This window comes from Hemitrygon akajei, unplaced genomic scaffold (assembly GCF_048418815.1).
Source record: "Hemitrygon akajei unplaced genomic scaffold, sHemAka1.3 Scf000216, whole genome shotgun sequence".
NCBI lineage: Eukaryota > Metazoa > Chordata > Chondrichthyes > Myliobatiformes > Dasyatidae > Hemitrygon > Hemitrygon akajei.
The window spans coordinates 183,225-205,260 of NW_027332100.1; the positions used below are offsets into that span (position 1 = coordinate 183,225).

Here is a 22,036-nt window from a genome sequence, read left to right on the forward strand (position 1 = left end):
AAGCCTTTCTGGTGAAAATTCGACATAACCGATCTGAAAGCCAGCCTAGCCCGTAGTACTTCGGGGCTATAGTCATCCAGAATGCGAAAATTAAAATTTTGATAGATTATCATACCTTTTTTACGAGCCGCACGAATCAGTCGTTCTTTGATGTGAGGATAATGGATCCTGAGAATTATGTGCCGTGGTTTCAGACTTGAATCTGCCCGATATCTAGAGACTCTGTGAGCCCGATCGATTAATGGGGGGTTATCCAGGACTTCTTCGCCCAGGACATCCACTAGAAATTTGGAGAAGAAAACGGTCAGATCACCGCTTTCAAATTTTTCCGGGATTCCAATTAACCGAAGATTTTGTCTTCGAGAACGATTTTCCAAATCAGTAATTTTAGCTTTATAGCGATCCATCTGTTGGATCGTCGAAGTTTGCTCTTCTTGCATTTTTTCGATTATACGATCCTTCTTACGAGCAGCTTCTTCAAGAGCCAAAATGCTTGCTTGTTGTTCATTTGATTCCCGTGAAAAGGTCAGGAACTTTTCTTCGAGTGATCTCAAACGATTGTCATACTGTGCAAATCTTCCAAGTAATTTTTTCTCCAATTCATCAAATCTAGCGTCTATAAACTTCACAACAACTTCTAAAGTTAACGGTTCTTTCGTCTGTTTCGGTTCTTTTGCTCTAGACATTTCAGCGGGTTGAGAGTAATTCAAATAGTTTTTAAAAAAATTCTATATGTTTAGACCCCTTTAAAATAAGTTTAAGGGGTGTTTGTAGGTTAAAAAAAACGTAAAAGGTTTGGAGCAAAGCCTAGATGCAGTTTACTCCATGAGCGCCATCTTGAGACTCCGTAACTGATTTTCAATCGGGGATGTTAATAACAAATGATGTTGCATCTGAAGTTCAATTCTCTCTTTATAAAGACTTAAAATGGGAGCAAAAGAATATTTTCTATCAATTTCTGTAATATTATTAACCAATGTACATATTTCATTAAGAATTTGTTTTTTCAATTCAGCAGAGTATGAGATAATTTGCCCTTGGATATATGTTTTAAAGGTATCGTATAATATCCCACTGAAAATTTCTTCCATTGAGTTAGTTGAAAAGAAAAAGGCAATCTGTTCTTTAATGAAATTAACAAAACTTATGCCCTGAAGTAAAATAGAGTTGAACCACCATTCATCATAGGATTCAGACAACAATTAAAATCTCCACCCATTATTACCATATATTCATTTAAATTGAGAAAAAATACAAAAAAGTGCTTAAAGAATTCAGGATAGTCAGTATTTAGTGCATAAATATTAACCAAAACTAATTTATCGTTATAAAGTTAACCAGTGACTAATAGAGATCTACCATATGGGTCTGAAATTGTATTGTAGTGAACAAATGAGTTCCAGGAGTCTAGAAAAAAGAAACACCTTTCTCCTTAGTCAATGAGTGAAACTGTTGGCCTTTCCAATACCTAAAGACGTGCTGATTATCCTCCTTCCTCACATGAGCCTCCTGTGCAAAGATAATCTGAGCATTCAGTCTATGAAAAACTCTAAAAATCTTCTTCCATTTAATTGGATGATTCAAATCATTCGTATTCCATGAAACAAAATTAATAATGACAAAATAATTAATGATATCAATTTTCCTTAAATAAACAATGTAGTATGTAAAGGGTTAACCATATCGCATAGGAAACTCACGAATCAGGAAGAGGGAAAGTTTAAAGAGGAACCGGAAGTTATGACAATACAGACATTTTTGTAGCTTCAATTCAGCCCAAAAGAAAAATACTAGACTAAAAATAGCCCTATCCCCCACCCACAAAGTCCAAAAACCTGGCCAATAGACAGCCAGAGAACTATCTAAGAACCTCTCTACCCCCATCTCCCCTGAGGGAAAATCTCCAAATTACAAAAAAAAATAAACAAAGCACCCATAGTCAAAAAATTACAAGGAATGTCAAACACATTTCAGAGAAAACAGCCTATTGCAGACCGTTTTAAAAGACAAGGTCTTTAAAAATGACACAAAATACAATCTTAATAATATTTCAAGCAAAAAGAAATAATCAGCAAATCAGAGTCTTAATAATTTTCAAAAGCAAACAATTAAAAATAAAAAAAGTAAAACAATGAAGGTAAAAGAAAGGAACTTTAACATGGAAACATAATAAACTTCTGAACGTCAAAATACAGTATGACTGTAATCAACTCAAGGGCAAAGTTCTAAACTGTCCAAATCTATAAGCTGGTTGTTAACTAATAAACCAGATATACACAGACATAAAGGAATGGTAAATTTCATAGACATCCAAACTCAAATATTGATCTTCAAAACATTAGACATCTGCGTTCAAGCTTAGATCTTCGAGAAATTGTTTTGATTCATCCACACATTTAAACCATTTAAATGATTTATGAGGCAGAGCAACCCTTAGGTGAAAGGGATATAACAAAGCCGGATGAAGATTCCTCTGATACAATTCTGACATCACCATTTTAAAATGCAATCTTTCTTGCATCACCTCAGGACAACATTCTTCAACATAATGAAACTTAAGATTCTCATGCTCAGTAACTTCATTCTGACAAGCAATCTGAATGAAGTGCTCCTTGGTATTCAGATTGTGACATCGAAGAATTACATGACGCGGTTTTAACCCTTTTGATCGTTTTGGTTTCAGCGCCCGATGTGCGCAGTTGAGCACAGGAAGAGAAGAAGAAACCTCCGAGCCAAAGACCTCCATTGAGAATTGAGAAAAAACTGAGTAAGATCCCGGCTCTCAACGTCCGCACTGAGTCTATTATTCGCAAATTCAGTCTGGCTTTGACTCTCCAAATCAATAATCTTGACTTTATTCTGCTCCAATGTATGAGTGTCGAAGTTCATTTCATTTCCAAAGAATTCAATTTGTGATACAAAAGTTTGCCAGCTTTGATAATTGCTGAAATTTGCCACTGCTGTTTTTCGTTCTTCTTTTCAAGTGTTGCCAATCCACCTTCACTCTCCTTTAACCATACTTCCAAGGTAGTAAATCTTTCATCAAGTTTTTCATCCAAAAGATTCTAGATAGCCGGTAAAGTAAGTGGAAATTTTTTAGGCTGTTCAAAGACATCTTCTTTATTTCCATTTCCATCACCAGTTTCCTTGCCTTCGGCTAATGCCTTTCTTCCTCTGTAAGCCATTTTAGTCGATTAAAATTCAAATTCAAACATATAAAAGTGTTATAAACACTTTGATAAAGATATTAAAGGGGTGGTAAGTAAATTTAAAATGAACGGAGCAAAGCCGGAAAGCAATTCCATTTAGCGCCTCCAAGAGAGTCTTTTGCCCAATGTAGCCTAACGCGCACATTCCCAAAAATGTACCTATGTGTCGTGGCGACACAGACCGCAAGAACTGTGATTGGTCTACTTGGCAGCAGCCAGTTTCCTCCTGTGCATTTCCTGTTGCTTCGAAGTTGGGAAGTGGACCAAATTGAGGAGAGGGTAAGTGAAGAAGTCAGAAAATATGTCCATTTGCATGACCCTTCGTCGGCACACCATAAAGAATTGAAAATGGCATCAAATTTGTGGAAAGAAATTTCCATAAACATCGGTATGGTCGTTGTGGAATGCGCAAAGAAATGGAAAAACTTCTCTCTTTTCTGTGCTGCAGTAATTTCAATAAAAGTAACTCTTGTTCAACATCTATTAGCTCCAACTCCAACAAGATGAACTCAGCAGTCGCCATCGTTCCCAACTCCACACGGGTCAATTCAACACAGTAGCATAGAACCCCAACGCCAACTAGCATTTTGGCAGAGCGACGCAGACACACAAACGCACAAGTAGAAATGCTCACAACCGTGTAGACAACATGCATGGGCTACTGAGTCTGTTATGCCATAGTGCCTACTCAGAGGTATAATTCAGGCTTGAGCAGGTGAATGGCTTCTCCCCAGAGTGAACTCGCTGATGTACCTTCAGTTGGGATGACCGAGTGAATCCCTTCCCACATTCCGAGCAGGTGAAAGGCCACTCCCCAGTGTGAATTCGCTGATGTACCTTCAGTTGGGATGAGCAGCTGAATCCCTTCCCACAGTCCGAGCAGGTGAACGGCCTCTCCCCAGTGTGAACTCGTCGGTGAGCTATTAGGGTGGATGACCGAGTGAATCCCTTCCCACAGACTGAGCAGGTGAACGGCCTCTCCCCAGTGTGACCTTGCTGATGACTCTGTAGGTGGGATGACCGAGTGAATCCCTTCCCACAGTCTGAGCAGGTGAATGGCCTCTCCCCAGTGTGAACTCGCTGATGTATCTTCAGTTGGGATGAGCATGTGAATCCCTTCCCACAGTCTGAGCAGGTGAATGGCCTCTCCCCAGTGTGAACTCGCTGATGTATCTTCAGTTGGAATGAGCATATGAATCCCTTCCCACAGTCTGAGCAGGTGAATGGCCTCTCCCCAGTGTGAACTCGCTGATGTATCTTCAGTTGGGATGAGCATGTGAATCCCTTCCCACAGTCTGAGCAGGTGAACGGCCGCTCCCCAGTGTGAACTCGTTGATGAGCCATTAGGTCAGATGACCGAGTGAATCCCTTCCCACAGTCTGAGCAGGTGAACGGCCTCTGCCCAGTGTGAACTCTCTGGTGAACTATTAGGTTGGATGACCGATTGAATCCCTTCCCACAGACTGAGCAGGTGAACGGCCTCTCCCCAGTGTGAACTCGCTGATGACTCTGTAGGTGGGATGACCGAGTGAATCCCTTCCCACAGTCTGAGCAGGTGAATGGCCTCTCCCCAGTGTGAACTCGCTGATGTATCTTCAGTTGGGATGAGCATGTGAATCCCTTCCCACAGTCTGAGCAGGTGAACGGCCGCTCCCCAGTGTGAACTTGTTGATGAGCCATTAGGGTGGATGACGTAGTGAATCCCTTCCCACAGTCTGAGCAGGTGAATGGCCTCTCCCCAGTGTGAACTCGCTGATGTATCTTCAGTTGGGATGAGCATGTGAATCCCTTCCCACAGTCTGAGCAGGTGAATGGCCTCTCCCCAGTGTGAACTCGCTGATGTATCTTCAGTTGGAATGAGCATATGAATCCCTTCCCACAGTCTGAGCAGGTGAATGGCCTCTCCCCAGTGTGAACTCGCTGATGTATCTTCAGTTGGGATGAGCATGTGAATCCCCTCCCACAGTCTGAGCAGGTGAACGGCCGCTCCCCAGTGTGAACTCGTTGATGAGCCATTAGGGTGGATGACTTAGTGAATCCCTTCCCACAGTCTGAGCAGGTGAATGGCCTCTGCCCAGTGTGAACTGACTGGTTTGTCCACAGGAGGAAAGACCGACTGAATCCCTTCTCCCAGTGTGAAATTGCTTATGTCCCTTTAGTTCAAATATCCGTCTGAATTAATTCACACCGTCTGAGCAGATGAATGGGAATCGCCTGTTTAAAATGACAGGCGTGCCAGTTGGTCAGATGATAGAGTGAAAACCTCCCCACAGTCTGAGCAGGAAGGATGATCGAGTGAATCCCTTGCTCCACTTCTTAAATATCTGGACAGAGACAGCAAAACTGGCGTGTTGAGTTTTAGATTCCCGTACACAAATTCCCTGTCATTTGTAACCTGTAAAAAGATTAACAAAATGCATCAGTGGCTGCAGGACAACATTTCAGATGAGATCACTTGAGTTGTCAAGCTGGGAATTGAACTGTTACAGTGAGGTTCAACACAAGTTGGAGAGTGAAATCATCATCTAACTGGGCACACTGCTGTTATCTGGAATGACCATCAAACTCTCTGATGTTCTTCCTATCTCTATAAGAGAGGAGCATTTCTGCCATCTCCAATCTGTGACCTGGCTCAGTTTGGAGAGACATTGATATTATTCCCTGTTCCCACTGAACTGCATGGGTTCCTGGCCCCACAGTAACTGAAACACTCTCAGTCAAATAGCCAGCAGTGCATTCCACACACCCACCACTCTTTGTGTAAAAGACTTACCCCTGATATCCCCTCGGTATCTATTTCCTTGCACCTTAAAACTCTGCTCCCTCGTGTTAGACATTTCAGCCCTGGGAAAACAAACCTCTGGCTATGAACACGGTCAATGTCCCTCATCATCTTATACACCTAAAAAAGGCTCTAAACATAAACAAGGAAATTATACATTGCTTTGGGAAATTGTTATATGTATACAAGATTATGAGGGCATAGATAGGGTAAATGCAAGCAGCTTTTTTCCACTGAGGTTGGGTGGGATAATAACCAGAGGTCATGGGTAAGTGGGGAATCTGAAAATTAAACGGAAACATTTGGAAAAGGTCTTTACTGAAATGACCGTGAGAGTGTGGAATCAGATGCCAACACAAGTGGTGAATATGAGCTCGGTTTCACCATTTAAAAGAAGTTTGGATGGGAGCCTGGATGGTAGGCGTATGGATTTGTATAAAAAGGGAACAAAGGTTATCGGGAACCAAATTCAACACAACCACAAACTGTTCCTGCTGCTACCATCCAGGACACAGTACCACAGCAAATGGACCAACAGGCTGCGGTACATCATCTTACAGCAGGCCATCAGACTGATTAATTGATTTCTTTGCTTTCTTGACTGTCCTATATACAAACTAATTATTATAAAACAATTTAAATTACACATTGCACATTTAGATGGTAAAGTAATGTAAATATTTCTACTCCTCATCTATATGAAGGATGTATATAATAAAGTCAATTCAATTCAATTCACCCTCTCCACTATCTGTTCTGTCATTCTGGCTCCCATTCCCATTACAACTTACTTTTACCACATAACCACCCCCCACCCCCACCCCCCCCCACTACCTCTGGCAAGCCTTACCACTAGGATATTAGTCGCCTCTTGATCTGTTCCCCTAACTAACAAATCCCCTATTAGCACTCTGCCAGGGAATTTCCACAACAGCTTCTAAAGTGGTCTTCCTGTTCCTGTGGGGGATGGCCACTAGAGTTGTCTGTGATGCCTATTTAACCTCATTCCCCTTCCTGACTCTCACCCAGTTTCCTGTGCCCTGCACCTCGGGTGTAATTCACCTCCCTGCATGTCATATCTATCAACACCTCCAACTGCCGGATGATCTGGAATTCACCCATTTCAAGTTGCAGCTCATTGAAGTGCAGGGTTACAAGCTGCAGCTGGATGCACATCTTGTAGGTGAGGGCATCAGGGCCACTGGAGGTCACCCCTCCTTCCCTCCAATATTTCCTCTAATTTGTAATAATCAGTCTGCATATACTGTGCATTTTTTACCCAGTGACAAGATGTGCACAGTGAATTTTATATAGAGAGGTATTCATTTTCACAGCGAGCAAATCACTGTCAATAGGAACTTTGATCTCCTCTGGGTTCGATCCAGTTCATCTGCACTCTCACACAACCTATGTAGCAGGCCTGTAACAGGTAATGAAGGATTTTCTCACCAAAGTTTTTGCATATTGTCCATATGTGATTTGCTTGCTAAATTACACTTTAAAAAGTCAGATTTCCAAATATCACTCCACTTCTTCCCACTTGCAAATTTTCCAGCAACTCTTGCATTACCAAAATGCAAACAGGCATCACTAGTTTCTGTATTCTACATAAATATTCCCCCTGAACCCTCCCCCAACGACTGACAGTGTTGAACTCAGTGATGGCAATGGCAATGAATATGAAGGGAAGGGCAGTAGTCTGTCTCACTGGAGTCTGGCACATTTGTGATGTGAAAGCCACTTGTTGCCCAGGGCAAAGGTGTTTGATATCATTATATGCCCAGAGAGAATGGGTCAAAACATGTTCTCACCGGTAGGAAAGTCCAGAGCAAGAGGAGGTAGAACAAGCAACACACACAAAATGCTGGAGGAACTCAGCAGGCCAGGCAGTATCTGTGGAAAAGAGTACTAATGCTGAGTTCCTTCGGCATTTTGTGTGTGTTGCTTGGATTTCCAGCATCTGCAAATTTTCTCTCGGTAGTGATTGGAGGTAGAACAAAGGCGATTTTCTCAAATGGTGATGTAAAAGATTTTGTTCCCTTTCTCCGAGTTCCTAATCCTTGCATTTAGATAGCTGGAGCTCAGCTCTGTCTTAGAGATCCGTCCGTTCCCATTCCCTCATCAGCCGGAAGCTCCCCGGGGCCCGTGTACGGATCGTGGGGCTGAGAGTGAGGGACGAGAGCAGGACTATCCCGGGATTGCGGACTACGGTGTCCGGATTTCACAGGAATTGTCCTGAAGTCGGTGTTTAAGATAAAAATACAGAGAAACGTTCTTACCTGCTCCCGATATTTCCAAGGCCTTCAGTGTACTGCGCGCATGCGTGATACTCGGAGACGTCATCAGCGCTGACGCCTGCGCATTTTATCGGTGCTTCAGCGCTGGAGAATTTTTTAACGCAGCCCTTTATGGGTAATCACGGTGCCATTGAACATTTCTGCAAGCACCGGTTCAATGTCTATCCTCTTTTTTTTCGTGTATATAGATAGATAGATAGATAGATAGATATAGATAGATAGATACTTTATTCATCCCCATGGGGAAATTAAACATTTTTTCCAATGTCCCATACACTTATTGTTGCAAAGCTAATTACATACAATACTTAACTATTTAAATACATTGAATGGTAACTTAAGCTCAGTCCTAACCCCGGCACTTTAACATATCTTACTCCTGGCGGTTGAATTGTAAAGCCGAATGGCATTGGGGAGTAGTGATCTCTTCATCCTGTCTGAGGAGCATTGCATCGATAGCAACCTGTCGCTGAAACTGCTTCTCTGTCTCTGGATGGTGCTATGCAGAGGATGTTCAGGGTTTTCCATGATTGACTGTAGCCTACTCAGCGCCCTTCGCTCTGCTACCGATGTTATACTCTCCAGTTCTGTGCCCACGACAGAGCCCGCCTTCCTTACCAGCTTATTAAGACGTGAGGCGTCCCTCTTCTTAATGCTGCCTCCCCAACACGCCACCACAAAGAAGAGGGCGCTCTCCACAACTGACCTATAGAAAAATCAACAGCTGTTTTAACGCAGAAAGCGGGTCCCATAAACAATATACTCAATATCAAAGTGTATCTAATGCCAAAGTAAAATGCAGGTGTAAAACACAGGAGATTCTGTAGTTGCTGGAAATACAGGGACGCACACATACAACATGCTGTAGGAACTCTGCAATTCAGGCAGCAACTAAGCATGCGGAGCGGGCTCGGTCTAAACTTTGTCTATTCCTCTCCACATCTACTGCCGGATCGGTTGATTTCCAGCAGTATTTTGCAGAAATTAACCACTTTTTTCTCGGTCTACTAGTTTCCAAATGTTTCTGATCTTTCTTTTGTAGCCATATCCTGCTGGTCTGATTCCTCCTCTGTGTAAACTCTAGACCCCATCTCTCTCTGGAGCCCCAAAGCCTGACTCAGTCTGGCAACTCTTTGGTTTCTGATTCTGCACCATCGAAGATTCACTCGCTAGTCTGCTGTCAGACTTTAGAGGTGCATTGTGTTACGAGACCGCAGGTTCGCTTACTGTGAGTGTCGCTTTAAGTGCCTGAGTAAGGCGGGGCTGTGACGTCAGACACAAGCTACCGCAGCCTGAGGGAGCGGGAGCGGGAGAGGGAGACAAGCTGTTGGAACTTCAGCGTGTGACTGCTATAGGCTGCAACTCTTCCATGCCCAAAAGGTTGGGTTGATCTGATCATCGGCACGCAGTGCACAACGGATGTGTGACTGTCACTTCGTATAATCCATATGTGTGGATTTGCTGGAGTATCCTGTGGTATCACTTTTGTTGGCCCTTTCCTGGAATCGGGGTGTTCTGTGGTAACCACTTGAAGACGATATTCCTGTGACTGTCACCTGGTGATATTTCTAAGTGGATTTCGGAACTAATCGACGGATCAGATCTTCGGCGACTGTTATTTCGTTTACCCAGCGTGGAATGTATGTGGAATTCTTCGTAATTGCCTTCTCTCTACATTTTCGTGTGGATTTACAAATCTCTCCTCTCACTCACTTATTCCGTTGGATTACTGAACTTTTCTACTTTACCATCTGAAGACTTTAAGCATTGTTTCCCAAGCTTGATAGTTTGGGAGCTATATATACGCATAACACTGTTAACTTCTGTTAATTTCATTTAATCTTTTATATTTGGAGTAGATACTGTTACGTACCCTGTGACGGGTCAAAGAACCAGCAGAAATAGAAAACACCGTGGAGTCTGGTATTGCTATAAACTAATGCTATTTATTAGTAACTATGCGATACAGCAATATAAATGTTGTAAGACCAGGTCGTGTGGATAGCCAGTGGGTTTTTCCCAGGGCTGAAACGGCTAACACGAGCGAGAATAGGTTTAAGCTGCTTGGAAGTAGGTACAGGGGAGATGTCATTGCTAAGTTTTTTAAGCAAAGAGTGGTGTGTGTGTGGAATGCACTGCCAGCGACGTTGGTAGAGGAGGATACAATAGGGTCTTTTAAGAGACTAATTCTAAGCAGTTTCTGGAGTAAGTTACATGGTCGGCACAACATTGTGGGCCAAAGCGTCTGTAATGTGTTGTAGATTTTTATGATTCTATGGAATTCGAGGGAAATCTCCTATCCCACGGAGTGGTGACTAGTTGCAACCTGTCATCTCAGGGAGAGTGAGAGAGGAACGGCAGGGCTAGATTTTCATATACTGATATGGAACAGAAACATGGGCAGGAACCAGATGGGCCGAGTGGCCTCTCTAGTGTACAATGTCAGAGTGGTAGAGACAGTAAGTACCTGAGACACAGAATTTGATAGAGAACTGATTTATCTTTCACAGATCCACAATATTAAACACCAGTCTAGTTTAAGGCTAACATCAGCAGAACAGACTCCTCCAATGCTCAGTGACCAGGGTTCAGTCCTGGGTGCGATGAGCAGCCGCAAGAACTGCAGAATCTGACAGTAACAGTCCCTCATGAACCTGCAGCTGCCTTCAGTCACCGTGATGGTGAAACATTTAACATGGAGCTGATTTGAACTTCCTCCCTGATGTGAAGCTGCTGGTGTTGCAGCAGCTGGGATGATTGAGTAAAACTCTTTCCTCACTCCGGACAGAAATGTGGCCTCTATTTATTGTGAACTCACCGGAGCATTACATGGTGGGTTAACTGAATGAGTCTCTTCGCACACACGGAGCAGGTGAACGGCCGCTTCCCAGAGCGAAGCTGTTGGTGTATCTGCAATGGCCGACTGAATCCCTTCCAAAATGAGAGCCAGTGAATGACATTTCACTGCTGTTAACGTCATGGCGGTGTATCCAATCAGATCACCGATATGGACTTTTCTACACTGTTAAAAGCTTACAAAGCACGTCAGTGGGTGAAGGACAACATTTCAACTCAGATAATTTTAGTCTCCATGGTGCCTTCTGAGAAAAACACTTTCACTGTTCAAAACAATTTAGAGGAACAAGGCTTAATCATCGAACTGGCCACAGTTCCGGCATCAGGCACAACATCAAACTCTCTGCTTCCCTCTCTGTATCAAAATGGATCATTCCTCCCCTTTATCAGTCTGTGACTTGGCTCAGTTTGTCTGTCTCCTTCGCATTCTGAGCATGCGTGACACACCGACTGAGATCACATTTTATTTAAACGGCTGTGACTGGAGACTTTCTGATTATTATGTCCCTCCCGGCATTTGACGGTGGTAAACTGAGAGTCAGCAATGGTATTGAACATCGGGAGTAGGTGATTAGGCTTTTTCGTTGGAGATCGATAAACTGCCGGTAGTGTGTGTCTGGATGAGTGGGTTGTTTTCAGACTGGAAGGAGGTACCATTTGGAGTACCCCAGAGATCAGTCCCTGACCACAGTTGTTCACAGTTTAATGTCCTGGCGGAGGCAGCGAGATGTGAGATGTCCCAGTCTGCTGGTGAGGCAGAAAGAGTGGAGTTGTTGGAGGGGAGGCTATTCACATGCAATTTCGTAGCTTTGCAATCAGTACATAGTGCACTGTGGGGTTGCAGTGGCGGGTTCCAATCTGCTAATTAGATTTGTTGACGGCATTACATTGATCCGCCGGATCCCAAATAATAACGAGGCATCATGACACAATATTGGTCATGACACAATGTATTTTATATACTGTTAATGATATAAAACATATTTATAGATTGTTACTGACAGAGAATCGTACAATTTCTGTTCCGTGTGTTATCTGAATGTACTTGCCTGTGATGCTGCCACAAGTCAGTGTTTCTCTGTACCTGTACCTTCCCGTACTTGTGCACTTGGCAATAAATTCAACAGGACCTGAGAAATCTCACTGAGATTTGATTAGTGATGATCATCTTGGCAGCTCGGTAGGTCGAATGTATGAGACAGTACACTGTTAAATGCAAAACCCTGAACAGTGTCGATGATCAGAGGGATCTCAGACTCCAAGTTCATCGCTCCCTGAAAGAGACTGCACAGATTGATCGGGTGGTTAAGAAGGCAAATGTCATGGTTGTCTTTATTAGTTAAAGCATTGAGTTCAAAAGTCGGGAAGTTGTGTTGCGGCTGTTCCGAGCCTGCGGTCGTACTGTGACTGTTTCTTTAAGAGCGCCGGCGTGAGGAGGCGGGGCTATGACGTCAGTCACAGGCTGACAGCGCGGACTGTGGACTGAATCATAAGAGAGGGAGAGCGATCTGCAGACAGGCCGTCGGCCAGTCTAAAGAGAGAGAGAGAGAGAGAGCGATCTGCAGACAGGCAGTTGGCCAGTCTAAAGAGAGAGAGAGACTGGAAAAGCTGATAGCTTCAGTTAGTCACAGCTGAGGCTTGGAACTCTCCTATGCCCACAAGAGTGGGTTGTTCATCGGTACACAGAACCACAACGAACGTGTGTGGCTGTCACTTCATATAATCCATAGGAGTGGATTTTGGAATATCTTGTATTAACCCTTGCCTAGGTATGTTGTGTGGTTACCCCTGGAAGACGGTATTCCTGTGACAGGTCATTTTCGCTGATAACTCGTCTGTGGACGGATTCGACGGATAAGAACTTCGTCGACGGTTATTTTGAAGTAACGGTCTTTTCTCTACGTTTCACCCTGGATTACAAATATCTCTCTCCCGTCATTTATTCCGTGGATTACTGAACTTTCCTACTTTACCATCTCAAGACTCTAAACTTTGTTCCCTCAGGCTCGATAGTCTGGGAATTACATTTACACATATATACACTTAACACTGTTAACTTTATTTCGTTAAGTTACTATATTATAAGTAGATACTAATAAACAGAGTGTTTTTACCATCAAAACCAGACTCCAGTGTGAACTCTATTGCTGCTGGTTCGTTTCTAAAACGCTTCAGTTCGTAACACGGTATTATAAAAGTAGTTAGACCACATCTGGAGTGTTTCATACAGTTCTGGTGGCCCCATTCTCGGAAGGATGTCGGGGTTTTGGAGAGGGCGCAGAAGAGGTTTACCAGGATACTGCCTGGATTAGAGGGCACGAACTATAACGAGAGGCTGGACAACAGCTCAGTTCATTTCAGAAATGAAAACAGTTCAGTTTCCTTCTGTGGTTCCAGAGCAGAAAATCAGTCTGTCTAACATTTCCACACAATTAAAATGGGAAATTTGTTTATTCTCATAACGTACTGAGCTACAATGATAACTTTGCCTGACGTACCATCCACACAGATCGATACATTACAACAGTACATTGAGCTGATATACGACAGAACAATAACTGTAACAAAGCATTATGGCTGCAGAGAAAGTGCAGTGCAGATAGACATATGGTGCAGGGTCACGTCCAGTTACATTGTGAGGCCGAGTCCATTTTATCATTCATTTGGCTTCTAACCACAGACAGGAAGCCGCCCTTGAGCTTGTCATTACTAATAACTGCAGCTCCTCTTTTCTCACTTTCTCGTGGCACTAGACAGGGATGTCCATTAAGCTCTTTATTGTTTAATCTTGTATTGGAGCCTTTAGCTATAACACTCCGTGAAGCTAAAAATATTCTTGGTATCTCTATGAATGGAACCATACATAAGATTTCTCTTTATGCAGATGATCTTTTGGTTTTTATTTCAGATCTTGAGGAATCAATTCCTAATCTTTTGGAAACACTTAAAGATTTTGCTACATTTTCAGGATATAAAATTAACTTGAATAAAAGCGAATTGTTTCCATTAAATGTCCATGTTAGCATTTATGATGATATTCCTTTTAGAATTGTTAATACATTTAGATATTTAGGTATTATAATTACTAAAAAATATAAAGATCTCTATAAAGCGAATATAGTTCCTTTAATGGACTCCATGAAGCAGCCATTTTCTAGATGGAATCCACTTACTTTTTCTTTAATAGGTCGTATTCATGCTGTGAAAATGATGATTTTACCTAGATTTTTATATATTTTCGAAAATATACACATCTTTTTAACTAAAAAAAAATCGATCAAATTGACTCTCTTATTTCTTCCTTTATTTGGAACAATAAGAGACCAAGAATTATTAAGTATCATTTACACAAATCTAAAAAAGATGGTGGACTTGCACTTCCTAATTTAAGACTGTATTATTGGGCTGTGACTATTAGACAATTATGTTTTTGGTTACATTGGCTTGATAAGAACCAAAAATCATTATGAGTTGATTTGGAATTAAAAGCTGTTAAACAATTTTATTTAACTTCAATTTTAGGAGCTCCATTACCTTTACAGCTCTCTAAAATTCCAAATTTAAATCTTTACCCGGTTATTAAACAATCCCTCCGGATTTGGGTTCAGTTTCGTTTTTTTAAAAAAAAATTTAAACAATTTAAGTTGTCTAGTATTTTATATCGAAACTTTTCATTTAAACCTTCAACAACTGACCCAATTTTTCTCCTATGGAAAAATAAAGGGATCCATTCGTTTACAGATTTATTTTGTGATTGTTGATTGATGACCTTTGAAGAGTTATTTAACAAATTTTCTCTCGCTCATACACATTTTCAGCAATATGTTCAGATTGGACATTTTTAAGAGCAATATCTACATAAGTTTCCATATTTACAAGAATCTGATTTGTTGGATAACATTTTGAAATCGAATCCCTTAGTGAAAGGTTCCATTAGCAGAATTTATAATTTATTTTTGTTACAAAAAGAGAACCTATCACTAAAGACTAAATAAGATTGGGAGAGAGAACTTCATATGGCCTTTGTTAATGAAAATTGACTTCGAGTTTTGAAAACTTAAATTCTTCTTCTGTATGTGCCCACCATCGTTTAATTCAATTTAAAATTGTTCACCGTTATTATTTAACAAAGGAGAGACTATCTAAAATATTTCCTTGTATAGACAAATGTTGTGATAGATGTAAAACTGAAGTAGCTACTTTGTCACATATGTTCTTGTCATGTACTTCATTAAAATCGTTTTGGAAATCTTTATTTTCTACAAGTTCTAAAGCTCTGAAAATTAATTTACAACCTAATAGATTGACTGTTCTATTTGGAATAGTTCCATATCATATTCAGGGTATTTCATCTTCAGATCAACATGTAATTGCATTTGTTACACTACTGACAAGAAGGGCTATTTTATTAAAATACAAAGATATTTCTTCCCCTACATTAATTGAATGGTTTTTTCAAGGAATGTTATGTCTTAGTTTGGAAAAACATAGAAGTAGAACTTTTGATCCTCGATTCGAATTTGAAAGAAGATGGGGTTCATTTGCCAAATATTATCATTTAATTTGAATTACTCTGTATGGTTTCCTTCCAAATTTATTTTTTTATAAATACGAAATGGCGGTTGATGTTTCTTATTTTCATATTTAGATGATGGTCAAATGTGTGTAGTTAGTGGGTGTTTTCCCCTAGTTAGATGGGGTTCCTTTTTTTCCATATATATAATTTCCAATTTTATATTTTACGATAATTTTTTATCAGCTTTATTAATTGCATACATATTAATCTATTGAAGGTTTGTATCATTTTATAGCTGTAAAGATTATGTAGCAATAAAAAAGATTCTAAAAATGAAAAATGAAAATGACAAAACAATCACTGTAACAAAGCATTATGGCTGCAGAGAAAGTGCAGTGCAGATAGACATATGGTGCAGGGTCACGTCGAGTTACATTGTGAGGCCGAGTCCATTTTATCATTCATTTGGTTTATAAACCAGACAGGAAGCCGCCTTTGAGCTTGTCATTACTAATAACTGCAGGTCTTCTTTTCTCACTTTCTCGTGGCACTAGACAGGGATGTCCATTAACCCCTTTATTATTTAATCTTGTATTGGAGCCTTTAGCTATAACACTATGTGAAGCTAAAAGTATTCATGGTATCTCTATGAATGGAATCATACATAAGATTTCTCTTTATGCAAATGATCTTTTGGTTTTTATTTCAAGTCTTGAGGAATCAATTCCTAATGTTTTGGAAGCACTTCAATATTTTGGTACATTTTCAGGATATAAACTTAACTTGAATAAAAGCGAATTGTTTCCATTAAATGTCCATGTTAGTATATATGATGGTATTCCTTTTAGAATTGTTAATACGTTTAGATATCTAGCTATTATAATTACTAAAAAAATATAAAGATCTCTATAAAGCGAACGTAGTTCCTTTAATGGACTCCATGAAACAACTATTTTCTAGATGGAATCCATTTACTTTTTCTTTAATAGGTGGTATTCATGCTGTGAAAATGATGATTTTACCTAGATTTTTATATAATCGAAAATATGCATATCTTTTTAACTAAAAAAATCGATCAAATTGACTCTCTTATTTCTTCCTTTATTTGGAACAATAAGAGACTAAGAATTAATAAGTATCATTTAAACAAATCTAAAAAAGATGGTGGACTTGCACTTCCTAATTTAAGACTGTGAATTTAATTGGGCTGTGAGTATTAGAAAATTATGTTTTTGGTTATATTGGCTTGGTAAGAACCAAAAATCATTATGGGTTGATTTGGAATTAAAAGCTGTTAAACAACTTTATTTAACTTCAATTTTAGGAGCTCCATTACCTATACAGCTGAGTAAAATTCCAAATTTAACTCTTTACCCGTTTATTAAACAATCCCTACGGATTTGTGTTCAGTTTCGTTTTTAAAAAAAAATTAAACAATTTAAGTTGTCTAGTTTTTTATATCGAAACTTTTCTTTTAAACCTTCAACAACTGACCCTATTTTTCTCCTATGGAAAAATAAAGGGATCCAATCTTTTACAGATTTATTTTGTGGTTGTCGATTGATGACCTTTGAAGAGTTATTTAACAAATTTTCTCTTGATCATACACATTTTCAGCAATATGTTCAGTTCGGACATTTTTAACAGCAATATTTACCTACGTTTCCATATTTCCATATTTTAAATTTAAAACCTTTTGTTAATGGTTCTATTACCGGTATCTATAACTTGTTGATTGATTCTCGACAAGACTTTTTAGATTAAATAAAAAAAGATTGGGTGGATGACCTAAATTGTCAGATTTCTGATGTTAGATGGAATAAAATTCTTAAACGGGTTAATAAATCATCTTTCTGTGCTCGTCATTCTCTTCTACAATTTAAAGTGGTTCATAGAGCTTACATTTCTAAACAGAAGCTGTCCAGTTTTTATCTGAATGTTTCTCCACTCTGTAATGAATGCAACTCTGCTGATGCCTCTCTAATTCATATGTTTTGGTTTTGCCCTACAATTGAAAAGTTTTGGCGGGAAGTATTCCATACCATTTCACAACTTTTTAGGGTCCAATTTGACCCAAATCCCCTTACTGCCTTGTTTGGTATACATATCTTTTTTACTAAAAAAATTTTCAATCAAATTGACTCTCTTATTTCTTCCTTTATTTGGAACAATAAGAGACCAAGAATTAATAAGTATCATTTACAAAAATCTAAAAAAAGATGTGGACTTGCACTTTCTAATTTAAGACTGGATAGATAGATAGATAGATAGATAGATAGATAGATAGATAGATAGATAGATAGATAGATAGATAGATAGATAGATAGATAGATAGATAGCTACTTTATTCATCCCCATGGGGCAATTCAACTTTTTTTCCAATGTCCCATACACTTGTTGTAGCAAAACTAATTACATACAATACTTAACTCAGTAAAAAATATGATATGCATCTAAATCACTATCTCAAAAAGCATTAATAATAGCTTTTAAAAAGTTCTTAAGTCCTGGCGGTTGAATTGTAATACCTATTATTGGGCTGTGAATATTAGACAATTATGTTTTTGGTTACATTGGCTTGATAAGAACCAAAAAACATTATGGGGCGATTTGGAATTTAAAGCTGTTAAACAATTTCATTTAACTTCAATATTAGGAGCTCCATTACCTTTACAGCTCTCTAAAATTCCAAATTTATATCTTTACCCGTTTATTAAACAATCCCGACCGATTTGGGTTCAGTTTCGTAATTTTTTAAAATTTGGAACAATTTAGTTGTCCAGTTGTTTTGTATCGAAACATTTCATTTAAACCTTCAACAACTGTCCCCATTTTTCTCCTATGGAAAAATAAAGGGATACATTATTTTACAGATTTATTTTGTGATGGTCGATTGATGACCTTTGAAGAGTTAATTAACAAATTTTCTCTCACTCATACACATTTTTTGCAATATGTTCAGATTCGACCTTTTTTACAACAATGTTTACCTAAGTTTCCATATTTACAAGCATCTGATTTGTTCGATACCATTTTGAAATTGAATCCCTTCGAGAAAGTTTCCATTAGCAGAATGTATAACTTATTTTTGTTACAAAAAGCGAACCTATCACTAAAGATTAAACAAGATTGGGAGAGAGAACTTAATATGGCCTTTGTTAATGAAGATTGGCTTCGAGTTTTGAAAAACGGAAATTCTTCTTCTATATGTGCCAATTCAATTTAAAATTGTTCACCGTTATTATTTAACAATAATTATTTATATTATTAACTATCTAAAATATTTCTAGTATTGACAAATGCTGTGATATATATAAAACTGAAGTTGCTACATTGTCACATATGTTCTGGTCATGTTCATCATTAAAATCGTTTTGGAAGTCTTTATTTTCAACAAGTTCTAAAGCTCTGAAAATTAATTTACTACCTAATAGGTTGACTGTTCTATTTGGAATACCTCCACATCAGATTCAGGGTATTTCATCTTCAGATCAACAAGTAATTGCATTTGTTACGCTACTGACAAGAAGGGCTATTTTATTAAAATGGAAAGATTTTTCTTCCCCTACATTAATTGAATGGTTTTCTCAAGGAATGTGATGTCTTAGTTTGAAAAAATTAGAAGTAGAACTTTTGATCCTCGATTCGATTTTGAGAGAAGATGGGGTTCTTTGCTAAATATTATCATTTAATTTGAATTATGCTATATGGTTTCCTTCCAATTTAATTTTTTTATAAATATGAAATGGCGGTTGATGATTCTATTTTTATATTTAGATGATGGTTAAACGTATTGCTCCGGGGGGGTTGATTCTTAATGGTTTTTTCCCTTTTTTGTAGTTAGTGGGTTTCTCCCCCTAGTTAGATGGGGTTCCTTTTTCCTTCTTTTTCCTATATATATTTTCAATATTCATATTTTACGATTAGGTTTTTTCTTCAGCTTTATTAATTTTATACATATTAATCTATTGAAGTCTTGTTTCATTCTATAGCTGTAGAAGATTATGTACTAGTAAAAAAGATTCTAAAAATAAAAATGACAAAACAACAATGTAACAAAGCATTATAGCTGCAGAGAAAGTGCAGTGCAGATAGACATATGGTGCAGGGTCACGTCGAGTTACATTGTGAGGTCGAGTCCATTTTATCATTCATTTGGCTTATAACCACAGACAGGAAGCCGTCCTTGAGCCGGGTGGTTCGCGCTTTAAGGCTTTTGTATCTCTTCCACGATGGGGAAGCGGGTTTGCAGCAAGAATGTCCAGGTTGTGAGGGTCTTTGAGTACATGGCCTGCTTTTCCGAGGCAGGGGAAGTGTAGGGAGAGTCCATGGAGGGGAGTCTTGTTTCTCTGATGTTCTCTGCAGTTCCTTGCAGTCATGGGCAGAGCAGTAGCCATACGAAGGCGTGAAGAATCGACAAGAAGCTCAGAGACCTCGGCCTTCATCCTGCCTTGTGTAGCTGGATCCTGTACTTCCTGTCAGATAGCCGGCAAGTGGTAAGTATGGGCTCGCGCACCTCTCTATCTCTCTCTGACCCTCAGCACACATACCCCACAGGGTTGGCTTCTTGCCCCTTACTTTACTCTGTGCACCCATGACTTGTGTCGCCACCCACAGCTCCAATCTGCTAATTAAATTTGCTGACGACTCTACACTGACTGTCCTAATCTCAAATAATAACGAGGCAGCCGACAGAGAAGAAGTCATCACCCTGACACAGTGGTGTCAAGAAAACAACCTCTCCCTCATTGTGACAAAAACACAGGAGCTGGTTGTGGATTACAGGAGGAATGGAGACAGGTATCAAATTCAACATTTCTAAGTCTGTTGTTGACACAAAATGCTCATTTTAATATTGATCATGACAAAATGTATTTTATATATCGTTAATGACTTAAAACATATTTACAGATTGTGACTGACAGAGAATCGTATAACTTGTGTTCCGTGTGTTATCTGAATGTACTTGCCTGTGATGCTGCCACAAGTCAGTGTTTCTCTGTACCTGTACCTTCCCGTACTTGTGCACTTGGCAATAAATTCAACAGGACCTGAGAAATCTCAGTGAGATTTGATTAGTGATGATCATCTTGGCAGCTCGGTAGGTCGAATGTATGATACAGTACACTGTTAAATGAAAAACCCTGAACAGTGTCGATGATCAGAGGGATCTCAGACTCCAAGGAGGCGGGACTATGACGTCAGTCACAGGCTGACAGCGCTGACTGTGGACTGAACCACAAGAGAGAGAGACAGGCAGACAGCAGACTGCAGACAGGCAGTCGGCCAGTCTAAAGAGACAGAGAGAGACTGGAAAAGCTGATAGCTTCAGTTAGTCGCAGCTGAGGCTTGGAACTCTCCTATGCCCACAAGAGTGGGTTGATCATCGGTACACGGAACCACAACGAACGTGTGTGGCTGTCACTTCGTATAATCCATAGGTGTGAGTTTTGGAATATCTTGTGTTAACCCTTGCCTGGGTATGTTGTGTGGTAACCCCTGGAAGACGGTATTCCTGTGACAGGTCCACTTTCGCTGATAACTCGTATGTGGACAGATTCAACGGATAAGAAAGTCGTCGGCGGTTATTTTGTAGTAACGGCCTTTTCTCTACGTTTCACCCTGGATTACAAATATCTCTCTCCCATCATTTATTCCGTGGATTACTGAACTTTCCTACTTTACCATCTCAAGACTCTAAGCTTTGTTCCCTCACGCTCGATAGTTTGGGAATTATATTTACACATATATACACATAACACTGTTAACTTTCCTTTATTTCATTAAGCTACTATAAGTAGATACTAATAAAGAGAATGGTTTTAACATCAAAACCAGACTCCAGTGCGAACTCCATTACTGCTGGTTCGTTTCTAAAACGTTACAGTTCGTAACACAGTTTTATAAAACTAGTTAGACAACATCTGGAGTGTTTCATACAGTTCTGGTCGCCCCCATTCTCGAAAGGATGTCGGGGCTTTGCAGAGGGCGCAGAAGACACTGCCTGGATTAGAGGGCATGAGCTATAACGAGAGGCTGGACAAACTTGTGTTGTTTTCTTCAGAGCGGCGCCGGCTGGGGTGAGACTGGATGGACGTTTATAAGATTAAGAGAGGAATGATCGAGGACAGACGATATATTTTTCCTGGGGGTTGAAATGTCTAATACATTTAAGGTGAGCGGCAAGTTTGCTTCTTTCCAGACTAATGAGTAGCTGGAGTCTCTGCCTGGGTGGGGAGGGGGTGTCGCCAATCCTGACACGTGATCCCGTTTGCCCCTCCCATTTAACCGCAAATGGGCAGCATCTGCGTGTCTGTTTCCGAGGCCCCGCCTCCCGATGATGTAACAATCTCTTCGCGCATGTTCACAGTCTCTG

General features: G+C 39.9%; 1 protein-coding gene across 1 annotated transcript; it reads right to left on the reverse strand.

Annotated features, from left to right (window-relative positions):
• Nucleotides 1-2,073: 2,073 nt before the first annotated feature.
• Nucleotides 2,074-8,334, reverse strand: LOC140724437 (uncharacterized). Its single transcript, XM_073038884.1, has 2 exons — nt 8,271-8,334; nt 2,074-5,353 (listed from the first exon to the last, which is right to left on the reverse strand). The coding sequence occupies exons 1-2, from the start codon at nt 8,332-8,334 to the stop codon at nt 3,894-3,896; spliced, it is 1,524 nt and encodes a 507-aa protein (XP_072894985.1). The 3' UTR covers nt 2,074-3,893.
• Between the last annotated feature and the right edge of the window lie 13,702 nt (nt 8,335-22,036).

Coding starts and splice junctions, on each gene's coding strand:
- LOC140724437 (XM_073038884.1), bottom strand. CDS start 8,334: ATGACGTCTCCGAGTATCACGCATGCGCGCAGTACACTGAAGGCCTTG. Junction 5,354..8,270: donor CTTGGAAATATCGGGAGCAG/GTAAGAACGTTT, acceptor AAGGGACATAAG/CAATTTCACACTGGGAGAAG.